Source organism: Porites lutea, chromosome 3 (genome assembly GCF_958299795.1).
Source record: "Porites lutea chromosome 3, jaPorLute2.1, whole genome shotgun sequence".
Taxonomy (NCBI): domain Eukaryota; kingdom Metazoa; phylum Cnidaria; class Anthozoa; order Scleractinia; family Poritidae; genus Porites; species Porites lutea.
The window spans coordinates 41,645,909-41,662,417 of NC_133203.1; the positions used below are offsets into that span (position 1 = coordinate 41,645,909).

A 16,509-nucleotide genomic window follows, 5' to 3' on the forward strand; every position below is an offset into this window, starting at 1 on the left:
AGGGTCGTTGTTAGAAGGATTTTTTGGTGTGTCAGGCACGTGTGAAGGCCATAGTGTTGTTAATTGGGTTAGTTGAGATGGGTTGAAAAGGAGACGTGGGGTCATAGTGTACGTTTCTTGGTATGCAAATACAGTCGAACCTCCACTAGCGGCCAACTCTCCACTAAAGCGTGTGCCCAACTGCCAAAATAACCTCTCGATAATGGCCACTTTTTAGCCACTGATGAAGAAGTCAAAAATAGTAATCGAATTTGATCCGTAAAGGCTGGTTTACACTAGCGACGGAGTCGGAGTCGCAATCAGAAGTGTAGAGCTTATGATCTAGTGAAAACAGCGTTCCGATTCCGCTCACGACTCTGTCGCTTACGTTCCGCTTATGATCTAGTGAAAACCAGATTGTCGGAGTTGGAAGCAGAAGAACTAAACCAATAACAAAGCGTTGGAACGTGCATTTTGATTGGTTTATCCTTCCGTTTTTGCTTCCGACTCCGACAATCTGGTTTTCACTAGATCATAAGCGGAACGTAAGCGACGGAGTCGTAAGCGGAGTCAGAAGAAATGGAAACGTTCTGATTCTTCTGACTCCGATTCCGTCGCGCTTTTGACTCCGCTTACGACTTCGATTTTTGATTTTCACTAGGTCATAAGCGCTCTTACGACTCCGCTTACGACTCCGACTCCCATTCCGTCTCTAGTGAAAACCAGCCGTAAGGGGCGTTGATGATTAATCGCGGCAATCGTATTTCGATTGTGTTCCATTATACTGCTACCGTAAGCATGAATTGTCTACGATTTTTTTCGTTTTGTCATGTTAACATGTTGATTTTAAAAAGTATTCAAGCTTTTTTGAGTAATTTACCTCTCTATATATTATTTATGATTAGATTAACATTATGGGATAAAGTAAACTTAGCGCAATTAAAAGGTTGTACACCCTAAAAATAATTTGTCATATTACACCCCTACCTCCCCATAACGGCCACCTCTCTACAACGGCCACTTTCTTCTGTCCCCAAGGTGGCCGTTGTAGAGAGGTTTAACTGTAACTCGAATTTTCCTCGGAATTCCTAACACAAACTGGACTTGGAGCAGCCTCTCCATTTTTGATTATAACATAACAAAAGTGAATCGCGCGCTCTGATTGGTCAGTTAGCCACAACCATTTGTCCGGTAAAATACACGGATGAAATGCACAGATGAAAAGTGGAAGTTGAAGAAAATACTCAGCTGTCGTTTTGAAGGAAAAAAGACAAAAGATCAAGCGACAAATTTGCCCTGGATGAATTAATCACTCTTTTCCTCGCGGCTAGAATCGGCTGAAGGAAAATCGAGCGAGCGAAGATTTAAGGTACATTTTGTGTGTTTTTTTATAGAAGAGAAAGTCTGTTTGAAATGTAAATTTATCAATTAGCATTGTGTTATTGACTTTTTGGTCAAGCTGATGCTAAATTCAAGCAAATATTTTAGGAAGCACGCTCAAGTTCGAGACCGCTTTGTTGTGAAGTTTTCATCGCATCGATTAAAAATTTTAGTTGAGTTTAAACGGGCACATTACGCTGGAATAAGCGAATTTGATTTGAGTACACAAACATTTGGGTTTTTAAATAAATTTTTCAAAAAGTAACTTCTGTGAGTATTATTTTGTTTCTCAGTGTTCATTCATACATGTAACAGTCGTTCAGGGAACGGTCGAAAAACAACAGCTTCAGCGCCGGCTGTGTGTCGGCGAATTTCAGTTGCAAGTTTGACTTTCATAGCTGGATTTCCCCAGACAGATTTCGATACAAAGCTAGTTAATTTCTTTTTAAAATTAGTGTTACCTGTTATTCTAAAGGAATTACAGTCAAATTTTCTCGTTTCTACTTTACGTTTATTTCAAAAATTGTTACATAAATAAGCTTGATAATTATTTCAGCTTATTTTTGAGAGTCTTTTTGGTTGGTGTTTATAGTTGCAGCTATAGTTTTCCCTCAAAGTTTTTATCCTAATATTAAGAGCAAGTAGACAGATGCCATTCATAATAACAACAAAAAACGTTTTGCAATTCACCTGAAGACGGAGAACGGTTGATTCAGCGAAAGAAAAACTCGAAGGGGCGGGCAGAGAGAAGCATACATGAACTCGGACCGATGACTCAACCGAAGGCAAATGGAAAATAATGTTTTTCTCTTTTGATAATGTTATAAAAGAAATGGTAAACGTTGCAGCTGTGCAACCGTGGAGTTAAGGATGCACTTAGGAGGTTTGCTAAGCACTCAAGAAGCTAGAGTTGCACTCGGCTATCGCCTCGTGCGACTCTTACGCTTCTTTCGTGCTTAGCAACCTCCCGCGTGCATCCATAACTTCATGGTTGCACGCTGCACGTTTACCATTTCTTAAGTGGCAAGCGAACTCGCGAGTGAGCGACAAAGTCATGTGGGGAAAGGAAGAGCTCTCCCTATTTTTCCCCGCACCTTGCTCTCCCGTGCCACTTGCGCATGACTTTTCTCGATATCCCTTTAATGGAGATCTTGCTCGCTGGCTAGAAATGTTTCTATTTTCAATATTGTGAGAGATGGTTGCATCGTCATCATAATGGCTCAGTCAATTCCAAGCGTGGCCCTCCCCCCAAGGGCATCAGTCAAGTGCTGACATCTCCTTTGCTTCTCGACATCTGAGCTAGAGCGAACAAACTCTCGTCCACAGTCACCCCATCAATTCCAATTACTCTTGCGAGATTTACCTCCAATTATCGGAATAAATCGCTCCGTTTCTATGTAAAAAACAACCTTCCTCCAAACTGACAAGTATCCCTGTGTACGTGTTGCTTTAAAATGTCGAAAATGCTTCGCTATAATTTCGACTAATGTTAAACTGTTCTAAAACATTAATAATTCTTAACTAAGGGGAAATTTTGGAGCACAATGTAGTTCCAGTTTTTGTGTTTTCCCTTTATTTTATTACTACTTGGGCGGTGCGCCAAGTAAAGGATTCGCAACGCTCAGGAATGTTCCAAAGTTGCTTTTTTGGGGACAAGCTTGAGCACCCGAAGTCCATAGTTTTTCGTTTTGAGTCGGCTTTTTAACGAAGTGAGAGTCGAATTAGTTCGAGATATCTCGAGATCACTTCGAGTTCTTTGATTTATTTTTTTACTTATTCGAGGAATAAAAAAGAACCGATTTTTTCACACATTTAGGTATGAAAAAATTGCGTAAAAAACTTTCTTTAAAACATTTAAGAAATTTTTAAAAAGTTAAAAAATATATCGACCTTTCGACGTTGTCGGACGTTATTATCATTATTTATAATTTACAGAATTAATGTTCTATAAATAGAGGAAAAACAATAGTTTTAAAAGAAAAGTAACATATAAAAATATGGTTCAGGTTAAACAAAGAGCTTAGCACCGTAACGTAACTAACTAACATCAATACACTACCTTACAAAACTTGCTGAAAATGCACAATCTCCACACCGAAGATAATTCATGTACAACATCGCGACATAAACTAGAAATAACCCTCTAGAAACTCGGTTTCTTAGTAGCGCCACTCAAGTTAAGCCCTGTCGGTCGGGGTTAGGAACTGGATAGGTAACCCACCGCGAACATCGTCGTGAAGATCCCTTCTTTATTCTTTCGTTTCTTTTTCTTCTTTTTTGCCTATTGTGTGGTGTTATTTTTAAAAGTGTATTGAAAAGCATATGTATCATTATTTCCTCCACTGGATTTAGAAAAACACGGCAGTACAGTTCGCGGGAAAATTATTATAAGCTAGTAGCATAGAACTGAAACTTTGATCTATCGGCGGGGAATTTAACGGGGAAACTAATAAATTTGGGTTTTCCACGATGTAAAACGAATTCCAAGCTAGATTTCAGGAGGAAACGACAGGGTTTCGACGGTAAAAAGCCAAACTGAAACGCACTTTGGAGAAACAAAGCGCGCGACATAACAGGACATAAGCAAACTCGTCTGAGAAGTGAGACGCATTGAAAATTGCTCTTGTATCTCGATTTTCGCTCGTATTTTGAAGCTACTAGCCCAAACTGCTTAAATGTTTTCTGTAAAATACTTAGGCATTCAATGTTTCTAGCCGGAATAATAAATAAGAATAAATCAAAAAACGCGAGGATATCTCGAACTAATTCCGAAGCAATTTCGGGACATCTAAATGCAACTTTGAAACATTCCTGAGCGTCGCGAATCTTTAATTACTTCGCGCTCCGCTGAAGTAACAAGCCGAAAAGCACGAACTTGCAAGCCCAATCTTGTCTCGAAACTAACGCATAATTTATAGCAATTTTTCATATTCTAAACTACCTTGGGTCGTAGTGAAGTCTTTGGCACATTATGCAAGCATTATTTTGAGCGTAATAGCATGGCAAAAGCATCGAACATAATGCCAACCTTTTACCAAGATTTTTGTGTCATTAAAAAAGGAAATTTGTCAAAAGTAATGAAATTTACCGTGAAACAGCCAACCATATATATTTCAGAGGTTTCTAGCCAAAACTAGAGAATGCTTGGGTCTGGTCAATGCCCACAATTTCATACTGGTCAGCGGTTCAGCGTGTGCAGCCGCCATTTTGTTTGCTTGATATTCTGCCGATATGACATCATAATGACGTGAGATTACTTCATTAGGTCAATCGTTGCAGACAAAACGAATGCACATACCCCGAAAAAACGAACAATACTTTTATTTTTCTTTAACTCTAAAAGATACAGAGATTTTTCCCAAGCTACTTTTTTGAAGCGACTCTTGAGTAACAGCTCCACAGTCGAATTCTTGTTATTAATTCATATTTGATGACAGTAGTGATTCATTCAAAACAGAGAATGGCCATCAGTCCATAAATCTAACTGACGATGTTGTTCACCTTCAAAGCCTGTTTAAACATAAGACAGGAAGTTTGTTAAAGGGGTGCATATAATGCTGTTTCCTCAAAAAATAAATACTTCTGTTAGAGGACCCAAATGAGCCGGGATGCGACATCAAACATGACACAAATGGATGGATGAATTTGTCTGTTATTAATGTTTCTGTTGCGAGCTTTTTACTGTATCCAGATGAACCCCTTATGTAAGTTGTACATCATGGAAGAATTATCAAGTAGAAACTGATGCATTAAACAAGAATGTGGTTCAATACGGAGGAGAAGCTGGCCTCATTCAACATCATTTGTGAATGAAATGTCTCACAAATTAGCATATCAATAAATGTAGTATCCAGAAAATGGTATCAGTTGGGAATAAATGCAAGTTTTTGTAACAGAAGCCAGGATTTATTTTAAAGGTGTATTGATAACGTTTCATTTCGTGCTATTTTGGGCGTTGGGGAGTTAGGCTAGATTTTCTTTAAAACGCCAAAATGTTATATCTATTTGCGTAATGAAATGTAAACTAACAAGTGTACCATCAAAATAAGGTGGAGAAAAATCAGAATTCAAACCGATTGCCGTAATTTTTCTTCCTTTGTATAAGTAAATGATAGAATATTCTTATTTTCAAAACACATTCTTACTGGAATCATTATATTGATTTAAATTTGTAGTTGAAGTGCGTGTATTTTATTCCTCAACGAAGACGTACCGGTGAAGAAAGCTAAAATTACTGCAGAAGGCGATTTTTCATAGCCTTCATCAAAGCGCCATTCGTTCGCGGAAGTATTCTTAGTTTCATTAATCATTAACTTAATTTGGGGAGAAAGGCAAGATTTCGAGATAGACAAGCCAGCGAAAGGGTAAAAAACAGTTTCACGGCAGAATGGACACTCAATTAACCACTGTATTCCTGAAACGGTTAAGTTCGATTTTAGGGTTATACTGTTGAGAAGAATTAAGTATCTACAGGATAATTGTTTAACCAAAAATAATCACACTGACCTTTTCCTCCTGCTCAAAAAATGAGCACGAATGTTAGGTCGTAAGAACATTCAGCCGCCATCTTGCCTTCGATATACTGTTTTACGAAAGGAAAGACTGTCCTCTCAAGGGCGACAGCGAGGCTACAATAAACTCACTTTTATCGTAGAAATACCACGATACCTTAAAGAACTCGTTTGTGGAATGTAGCACCCAATACACGTCATTCAGCTTCAGAAAACAGCCTGGAAATGCTGGTACTGAACGTAAACAATTCACAGAAAATGCCTCTGTGGCACCTCAACAGCCCATATTGACGCATGCGCATACAAAATGCCCTCCTGTTGGGGTGACCCTAGCTTGCGCTTGTTCCTCGCGAATGGACGCTAGGTACTGTCTAATACCAGCATGCGAGGCTGGGTTACCGACATCTAAGAGTTCAGTAACTTTTCGTCCTCGACCAAGGTCGGTAAACAAGGAACGCAACTTGCCGATAAGATTATTGACTGTCCCAGCTGCCAGATTAGTAGGGCGTGCGCAAAGACTAGCCTGTTTAGTACCGAACAAACTGCATGCTGAGACGTGAATCTTCTTCGGTTTTCATTTACGATCTTTCCAGGCAAGAAAACGGGTGATACCTGAGGGGAAGTATCGTATACTGATTTGGGGGTAGGTAAAGAGTATAAAAATTGCTTAAGCTCTCGTTGAAGATTACGCTTCTGTTTTTGGTACGGCTTGCTGTCCCCAAGAACCCGCAGGGCTGCTAGACGTGCGTTAATAGAATGGAGGGACAGGGGTACCCTTTCAATGGGTCCTTGAAAATATCCGGCGACCGTTGAAAACCGCAATTTTGGCAGAACCGAAAATTTTCGTCGTTAGGGTAGCAGCACCCAGGACACTGCACTGTCTGGAGTGTCTCGAAAGCCTAGGGGCTTCCAGAAGAAATTGAAATAAGAAAAAAAAGGCAGAAGAGACTGAGTTACGAGGCAGACGCCAAGGGGATCTAAACTGCTTTATTAAAGGGTGTAAAATACTACGCAAGGCTTACAAAGGGCAAAATAACAACGAGAAGGTGTGGATCGCTCTTTGCGGACGAGCTGCACGGCCGAGGCGATTTCTCGAGTCCTAGAAGAGCGAAGAGGGCAATCACAAACGGAGGAGATTCAAATGACCCAAAGATCCCACTGTGAAAGGCGGGATTCCCACATAGAGGGGCCAGATCTGGCGGGGAACAATAAAACGTTGGTATCCCTTTAGAATCCAACTTGAAAGCGCATGCGGCATTCCTTGAAACCAGTGGCCACCAAAACTTCCTGGGGTACAGATCAGGGACCACAACAGAAAAAGGTGCATTCTTGGGAGCTGAGAAACTTCAAAAGCGAACCAGTGACAACGAACAGGGAAAAAAACATCTGCATTCTCATCTGGCGAGCACAAGGGAACAGAAAGAAGAATCTGAGAGGACGAGCGGCGCGATCGACTTGCACGTTAAACGCAAGAGCCTTCAAATCGATAGTGTGAGGGCAAAAGCTGAGTCCACTTGATGCCAGGCAGAAGGTCCGACAGGCTCTGAGAAGGAGTGTCCGCAATATTCTATCTGGAAGACACGTAAATCAGGTTTAGGGACAGGTTCCGGGCAACCGTGAAGGAGAAGATGGATTTAAAGATATCTGAATTTGCAGGGGACCTCTAAACATGCCGTTCCCAGCTGTGCAACAGGACCTTCTTGTTGACAAAAGCATCAACCCTGGCATTATATATAAGTATTGAACAACAAACTTTCAAGAGCGTTGAATGATGGAATGAAAGATGTAGGCGCTTGTCTTCCACCCAAACGGCAAGGTAGTATAGACAAAATACCGACCTTCCCATTCGAACCCGAAGAAAGAATAACTAGAGGGGTGTAAAAAGTGTCGTTAGAAGTGGTTTGATAATGACCAACACCAACATAGCGAGGCAGATCTTTTATGCAGTCTAAGGAAAACGGGCAGTCTTTATCCAACAGTTCAGAAACCTTTCGTCGTGACACATGCGTGGCTTAGTGGGCTCGGTGATTGGTATAACCAGTTAAGGGAGGTTCACTTTTCCAACCTCTCCCCAAACGAGGAATGAACCATTCGCCACTCTTTCCGAAGTGGTTTGAGACACGAGATCATTAAACTCGTTGCATGATGAGAAGTTCGGAAACTTCATCCGGGGAGGAACATCAGAATTATAGCGAAGTCCCTTAAATGTGCCACAAAACGAAACAAAGAAATCTTGCAGTTTAATGCCTTCGGACACAGAACAAAAAATTTTCGGAGGCTTAGGGTAGTTCGAACAAGCTGACAAGTTACTAGTTTTCAAATGATCGCAGGCTCAAGTTTATTTTTTTAATTCAGATGAAATATGTTGTGTTTTGTATGTGCCGCACAATTAAAATGTTGATTTCAAACTGACCTCGGAAGCTAAAATTCAGCCAGTTTTAACAGGCAGGGAAGACATGCTCACCAAGGTCACGCGTTGGTCACGCTCTACGTCCCATTTTTATGCTCTGATTGGTCAAAATTTGACAGGTGAGTTCATGGGGAACATTTATGCGGCATCTTGAAACTTGTTGACCTTGCTGACGCTGACAGAGTTTTGTGTCAACTTGTGATGTTTTTCACTGTCTTTTTCCACTAAATGTACAAAATGAAATTCAGTTGCTATCAAGAGTCTTATATTATTCATGGCTAGTTTGTTTACTGGGTTTTTGGTTGAGAAATACGTCGTTTGTCAAAGTCGGAAATCCGATTTCGGATGGCATCGTTTTCGTTTTTCACCTTGCTTGCGTAAGAGGGTTGAAAAGTCTGAAGCGATTCTGGCCTTACTTGACAGTTTTCAGTGCATCTCGAATGGTAAGCCTGAGTAATTATTGTATTTGACGTTTGTTTTTTATATCTAATTTAATGAAGTCGAGCGTAGTTTATGCGGCTATTTAGTTTATGCACGTTTCTAATTGTAAGATTTGAGACAATGATCTGACCGAGTATTAGGTTTGATTATAAGGTTATAGAACTTTAAAAAGCCCTTAGACATTTTCTCACCGCAAATAGAAAGAAAACGTTCCAAAGAGTATTTAGTTATAATTCTGGCTGTAAAAGAAAGCTTTGAGCGATTTTCTTGTCTCGAGTTCATCTTTGAAAAAGCAAACACCGGGAAGCCGGCTTACAAAATGAAAAACATAAACAAGGATTTTCAGAGACACTTTAATACTTGTCTTCGTGAATGGAAATTGTTGTCTCTGTATATGTTTCACCGAATTATTTTCCTTTTATTGATTGTCAGTAGTCTCTTTTGCAATTTTTATCGCTGTGCCCTTTGTTTTCAGTCGCTCATGAACATCGCTTGCATGCAGGAGTAGTCAAAATGCCGCGCGTATCAAACGCTTTTGACGATTACACATCGTTATAAAACCATTAAATAAAAAAATAAACAATAAATTCTTTATTATGTTGAAGCGTATAACTCTATTAATCATAATTTAAACAGTCGACTTTGGCGCTTGTCAAAAGTGAGAACCGGCTAGCCGTATAGGTGATTTTGGAACTTTTTTAACGGTTTCGCTAAAAGCCCACACGTGCTTCGATCGTCCTGAATATTGAGTGAGTGCAATTTGTATTGCAAATTGTGAAATACTGCATTCTGTCCGAGGTCTGTATGATAAAAACAGCGCCTCATGGTACTGTTTTACCTCAGATGAGATGTATCAAAAGTATAAAAGGTTGGGTTACACGTCCCCAGACTTGTTGGCAAGATTTTGTAAAGTAAACTTGTCGAACGCAAAAAATTCGGCCTGATTTATTTTCCAAGAATTTGTTTTCCAGGCCTAATCGAGGGGGACATTGGGGGGGTCTGAACACCGCAACACCGCAAAAAATTTTGCCGAACACCGCATCACCGCAAGAAAAGTCGGTGGATCACCGTCACCGCAATATCTATTTTCAGTCTGATGATTTTAGCGTCAGTACAAGATAAAGCTTTCAAGATTTTGCCTTTGACCTTAAGAAAATCTCTGAAACAACACATAACGAGCCATAACGAAGCTGTAGTTACTCTGCCTATGCCTTTCGATCTTGGTTGTTACGTACACTTTGACTCTAGAATCCTAGAAGATCTATGAACTTGAGCGGAAAATTACTGCTGCCTCGTGCTACGAGACGTTTCCACACCCTGTTTAGGACACACTTGCTTGAATTATATACTCGATTCAGATTCTGTTCAGGGCAGAGAGGCCAAATTACATAAACCAGCGGCACGTCCTTGTATAGGTCATATATCGAATATCTTTAATTTTCAAACCCAGAACAGCCCGCGACTCATTTATTCTAGCCAAAACTAGTTTTCGCGTTACCACGTTGGCTTGAAATTTTATTCTTTCTTTATTTTTTTTTTCTCTGTTAATTTATTTCTTTTTTAAACAAAAAAAAAAATACACCTTACCCCTCCCCCTTGTCCCTCCCCCTAGTCTCCCGCGGCCCGTTCACGCGCTTGATATCAATAGCTATTTGACGCATTTGAGAAAGTAGACAAAAATAGGTCAAATAGTGATCCAAACAGCGTCTTAAAGGTCCCAGAAGATCGAACGACCTTGGAGTGGGTTTAGACAGATATCAGATTGACCTCCGTACGACCTTATACAGTTAAGACTAGCTACGATATTCAGATACAGAGACAATGCGTGTTACTTACCAAATGCATTCTACAAACTTCGCGAGTCTCTTTTCCTCCTTGTTTATGGAGCATCGAAATTTTTTTTTCCACCTATAGTCTTCTCCACCTTTGCCCTCCTCGTAAAAAAAAGCTACGCAATGAACTACGCATTCAGGATCGACAGGATCAGCTGCGTCAGTCGCAAGGTTTTCGCTCATCTTGCCTGACGGACGTACATGTGGCGATCCGGGTCGCGAAGGTCACGTTGCTTATCAAGTTACTTAATATAAATGAAAAACAGGCTTAGGATTGGTGACGGGCAGCGTATTTAATATTAACTAGAGAGTATTAGAGGACCCTTAGAGTGTATTTTATTTCAAATCAAACATGATGGAGGCTAAATTTAGAACTGACAAGCTTCAAAATGGAAACTGCCACACCGCAGATAACTTCGTTTCACCGAACACCGCAGACTTTAAGACGCAAACATCGCACACCGTGAGGTTTAAGAACACCGCAACACCGCAAGCTGAGATTTTATTCACCGCAACACCGCATGAAAAAATGCCCAACACCGCAACACCGCAAATCCCCAATGTCCCCCTCCTAATCTGCTGTGATCAAGAGCCCGCGCTCTTAAATGTGATCGAAGATGATTGCTATTTTTTGGGTGTACATATAAGGCTATCAACTCGATGTAAGATTAAGTTCACTCTTAGCTTGGACTGTTTGCAAATTACTTTTCTCTAAAATCACTTAACCTTTCCCTCAAAAGTCACATGAATGTGCTCTAAAGTTAACTGAATTGTGGAAAACAAGTTTATTGTTTGATTTAAATTATAAATTCGAGTTAATATATAGGAGCTTCGCTTTTAGCCCTGGCCAAATCTATATATTAACTCTAGTAGCGGGAGCTTCTCCTTAAGCCTTGGCTAAATCTGTATATTGGCTCAGTTAAAGCATCATTGTTTTCTAAAACCATAAGACAACTTTGTAAAGGAAGGGTCGCTCGATGGCTTTGATTAGTTGGAACTGTACGGTTGTAAACAAAGACGGGTTTCATGAAAGTAGTTGCATCTTTCCAAATAACTTTCAACAATTGCTGAGTTATGTTTTATATGATAAGCTTAATGTAAGGTGTGTTGATACACGAAGATCCTGGATGTCATATTTTGTCTGTAGAAGTGCTCCTTTAATACACTTTCGGCTTTTAAAATATTGCAGATCTGTCTGTAAATACAGTTTTTAATCATCCTAGGACAAGAAGCAGGTCCTGACCCATATGGAGATAGCTAAGAAGGCAAAAGTAAGTTCAGTTTGATATGTATTGTAGTGTGCTTTGGTTGTGCATTTCACTTAATGCAAGGTTGGAAAATGCCACATTAGTGTGCATTTGATTAACGTGCAAGTCGTTACCACTTTGGCATTTTTTGAGAGACAGGAGTTTATTTTGAGCTGCAGCTTCACGAACCCTTAATACAGGAGGACGCCCTAGGAGACTTTTGCTCAGGTCTGAGCTAATATCTTCAGTATTCACACAGATACAGATAATATTGCGAATGGACAGACATTTACTAGTGAATCCCTGTTAAGGTTGTTATGCATAACAAATAACCGAGTTGGAGATTTGTAGCCTGTTGGAATTAGCTTTTATCAACTAGTGTGACTTTAAGTGATCCTTTCATAATTACTGTCTCGTTTCTCGATATCTTTTTAAACAGGCGTCGAGAGGCCCTCTACATAAGGCTGCTGTCAGGGGAGAATACAAGATGGTCAAAATACGTGTTGAATGTGGCGAAGACGTGGATCAAAGAGATCAGGTTTTAGTCTTCTCCAGTTTATGTAATTTTTGTGCGAAGCCTTAAGCCCGACTTCTCGCTTTCGCTTGGCTTGGGGATTTTTACTTTCTTTTCTTTCCTTAGTAGACTACAAGTAGGCGCTTGTGTAGGGGTTTTGCGCCAACTTTCGAGCTTGCAGGGTATAAGAAGCAAGAGCTTGGATGGAACTCTTATCACATACCTTGCGTTTGTGAACTAATGCAGCCCTGATTGGCCGTTGATGACAGACACCATTATTAAATGGTTTTTGCCCAAAAGTTTTGAATAAAGAAAGAGATGATGAAATGAGGTCTTGCGCGACGGTGTTTCCGTGAAGGCTGGTTTTCACTAGCGAAGGAGTCGGAGTCGTAATCAGAAGCGTAGAACTTTACGATCAAGAGAAATGATTCTGATTCCGTTTACGACTCCGTCGCTTACGATCAAGTGAAAACTAGATCGTCGGAATCTCAAGCAGAAGTTCTAGGCAAATCGCAAAGCGTGGGAACGTGCATTGTAAATGGTTTGTCCTTCCCCTTCTGCTTCCGACTACGACAGTCTGGTTTTCACTTGATCGTAAGCTACGGAGTCATAAGCGGAATCGGAAGAAAATGGAAACTTTCTGATTCTTCCGACTCTGATTCCGTCTCTCTTGCCACTCCGCTTACGATTCCGACTCCGACTTCGTCGCTAGTGAAAACCAACCTTTAATAGGACTCTTGTTGACACTGAGGGACGTTCCGACATTCTCTGCGGTAGTCGTCATCAAAAATCTCGTCTGACTGCTCTCACACAGGAAGACGACCTCCTTACAGGTTGTCGAAACATCAGTTAGTGTTACCAACAGTGCTATCCCGGAGTACAATAACTCGGATGACCGTAAACTGTGAAGTTATGGGGGAAATGTTTAAGGCTAAGGCTAAGAACTGCAGTGAATGAAAATGATTCTATTTGTTTAGTGGTTGCTTTTTGTTTATTTTCGTTTGTTTGTTGTTGTTTGCTTTTTTACGATTGTAACCCGAGGATGTTCTGGACGGTGTTTTCCTTATGTAAAAGAATGAGACCTCTGAATTTAATAAAAGAATTGGTCTAGACTACCAATTTCTGCTGGAAAGTGACCTGCAACATTGCATTTGGGCTCAGTTGGAGTGTTCCACTTAGATTGTCTCAGATTAACTAAAGAGGATAAAGACGCTTTGGCTTTATTCTTAGCTTGGTCGTAAAAATTAGTCCAATAACAGCCTCAAAGTTTATTTTGCAAGACCATCGTTCTGAACGGGACTAGTTGACTTCTTTCGACGCTATCTGACTGCGTTGTTTTTTCCTATATTCGGTAGTTTTCTCTGACCCCTCTTCATCTTGCCTGTTGGTATGGACAGGAGTCAGTTGTTAAACTTTTGTTGAAACTTGATGCGAACGTCAACGCTGAAGACAGGGTGAGTAAATAAATGTTTTATAAATACAACAATATATTGCCGTGAGAACATGAACGTCTACAGTCAACGTAATAGACCAATTCCGATATATTAAAATTCATACTTGACTGCGAGACTTGGGGGAAATAACAAAAGAAATCATCTTCAGGCTCAGTAATGAACAATACATTTCTTTTGTTTTATTCCCCCAAGCCTCGGAGCCAAGTATGAATTTTAATATATCGAAAATGGTCTATTTACTGCAACCAGCGAACAACCACGGGACCTTTACTTTTGTGCATATCTTATTATGCACTTCCTTCAAGGATTTTCAGAGATCTTTTTACAACAATGGTCGAAGTACGTTTGCCAGACTGCTTTTGGTGCAGTAGTTTGCAAGTATTGAACAGAAGCAATGAGTTATGAATACCCCCTAATTTGATTGTGAATTAGAGATAGACCACCATACCGGGGACTACTTCCCTTACTCTGGGCTTTTTAGTGAGACGAAGCTTACGGTTTATCGTCCTTATCCGAGAAGACTAGCCGTTTTCTAAAAAAATGGTGGTAAGGGCTGAAATCCGATTTGCAGCTAAAACTATTGTGATGTCATTGTCACGTGATATTTATTCCGATCGCCCAAAAATAATATCATAATAAAGTTTAGTTTATGTGTAACACATATGTTATAATAGCCTGGGACCAGGCTCCGAAAAAAATCGACCAGAGAAGCAAGCGAGGGAGTCTGGGGAGGGATGAGGATTACGAAGCTCCGCCGACCGCCGCCTTCCCCAGTGTACCACTCGGCTCGCTTCGCTCGCCGATTTTGTTTTTTCGCTATTTCATCCCGGTTTTTGCCTCCCCCCCCCCCCCCCCCACACTACGGAACCTTGCCCCAGACTCAAAGATGGAGATATACCTGCAAAAATACTGGTTCCGGCCACCTTAATGCAAGTTTCCTTGTGGTGGTGGCTACCTTATGTAGACATACCGTAAATGACCCAATAAACGCTCGGGGCATCTTTTTAATTTTAGGGGTCCAAGCGGGGGCGTTTAACATAAAGGAGGCGTTTATTCTCATAACTGTAACAAGCTCAACAAAACTTATATGCTTTCGGCAAAAATATCAAAAGAGTTTTAAAATAGGAGAATATTCACTCCATCCTCAGTCTATCCTTATTGAACAAGATTAAATACGCAAAGCTTCGTTAATCAAGCAAGAAACTGAATAATTTAAATGATTTTGCCCCTTCGTGCCAATTCCTATTATTTTGGAGTCATTCTCATAGGGGGCGTCTATTAGACAGGGGGCGTTTATCAGAGAGGGGCGTCTAGTACAATTTTAAGATCGTAGAGCCTGTCAGAGCCTGACTCGTCCCAGTCGTCTCTTATCATTTGTAGGCGGTCATGGAACGGTCTCGGACGACTATTACGGCACTTCTGCCCCCCGCGCGCATCTTCCACGCGCATCCCTCGTTAATATTTAAAATTAGGAGACAAAAGAGACGACTGGGGACGAGTCGGGCGTAGAGGGGGCGTTTATTAGATAAGAGGCGCTTATTTGGAAGTGGGCGTTTATTAGGTCATTCACGGTACCGGTAGTTAGAATATTCTCCTTGGTAAATAGCAAGTGGTAAGTAATACGTATCACCTTACTTGTGATGTTTTTAGTTTCAACGTACACCTCTGCAAAAAGCTGAACGTCAAAACCACCACTCCATAGTGCAGTTGCTGCTTAAGAATGGTGCCAGGCCAAGTCTTCATCAACCAGTAAGATATCAGATTGTATGTCCTTCTGGCAACCTTGTCTTTCAGATGAAATTCGCTTGCATTTGTTGTGTTCTTTGTTGAATATGTGGAACGTTACTGTAGGACCTTTTTATTGTCGTATGAGCTTTTATCTTAGCTTATATCCTGAAGACCTTATATTTGTTCTTCTCTACACGAACATTATTTTTATTCCCTCGATTACGCCCATCCGGAGATCACAGTATAGTGAATCTACTACTGTGAGCTTACTGTAAAACAAACCCATTGATAGTGGACACCAGCAAGGTCGCGTGTGTGTCCGGTTAATACCGGTTTCATCGTACATTTTATTTCTTAGTTATTAATGTCTATGGTTCTGGCGTTTCGTCTTACACACATGCGCTCTTTATAAATGGTTATGAACATACTGGGGAAATATACGGCAATCGCATGGATGGGAAGAAGACTACTCTATTCGATGGTCAGTTGCTTGCTGAAGCATTTAACTGATTTAACAGGAAAAATTAAACTAAAAACGTTACTCGACGATTCGATGTATCACACATCATTATCAGGAGAAAGAAATATTAAGTTTCAAACACTATTGCCTGGAAAGTGCATCTTAACTGTAACTATTAGACTTGCAAGTAAATCCGTACCCCCACCACAGCGGCACCCAACGAGTGTTTTCTGTGAATTATAATTATAATAATTATTACATAAGCTTCGGAAATTGTACAGAAAATACCATAACATACCATAAAATGGCTCCAAGAGAAACTAAAAACTATACTTATGCAAATTTTTTGGAGTGACCAATAAAGAGTATTATGGTATGTTGTGGTATTTTCTGTAGCGATCAATTGCCTAGAATTTTCTTTTGCTTGAGGACGACTAGAAATTTCTAGATGACCGTTCCATTCAGGTACAATTTTCGAAGCTTATCTAATAATTATCTAATCCGGGACTGTTAAAAAAAATAATAGGGGAACGTTGTAAAAATGGAAAAAGCA

At 40.3% G+C, this 16,509-nt stretch overlaps 1 protein-coding gene across 1 annotated transcript in view; it reads left to right on the plus strand.

Moving 5' to 3' along the window:
• LOC140932325 (uncharacterized) overlaps positions 1-16,509 on the plus strand; it is a 39,325-nt gene that overhangs the window by 19,087 nt on the left and 3,729 nt on the right. Inside the window, exons 8-11 of the mRNA XM_073381946.1 lie at positions 11,777-11,824; positions 12,240-12,338; positions 13,670-13,768; positions 15,419-15,517. Coding sequence (XP_073238047.1) covers positions 11,777-11,824; positions 12,240-12,338; positions 13,670-13,768; positions 15,419-15,517 — 345 coding nt within the window. The remainder of the gene's footprint in view (positions 1-11,776; positions 11,825-12,239; positions 12,339-13,669; positions 13,769-15,418; positions 15,518-16,509) is intronic.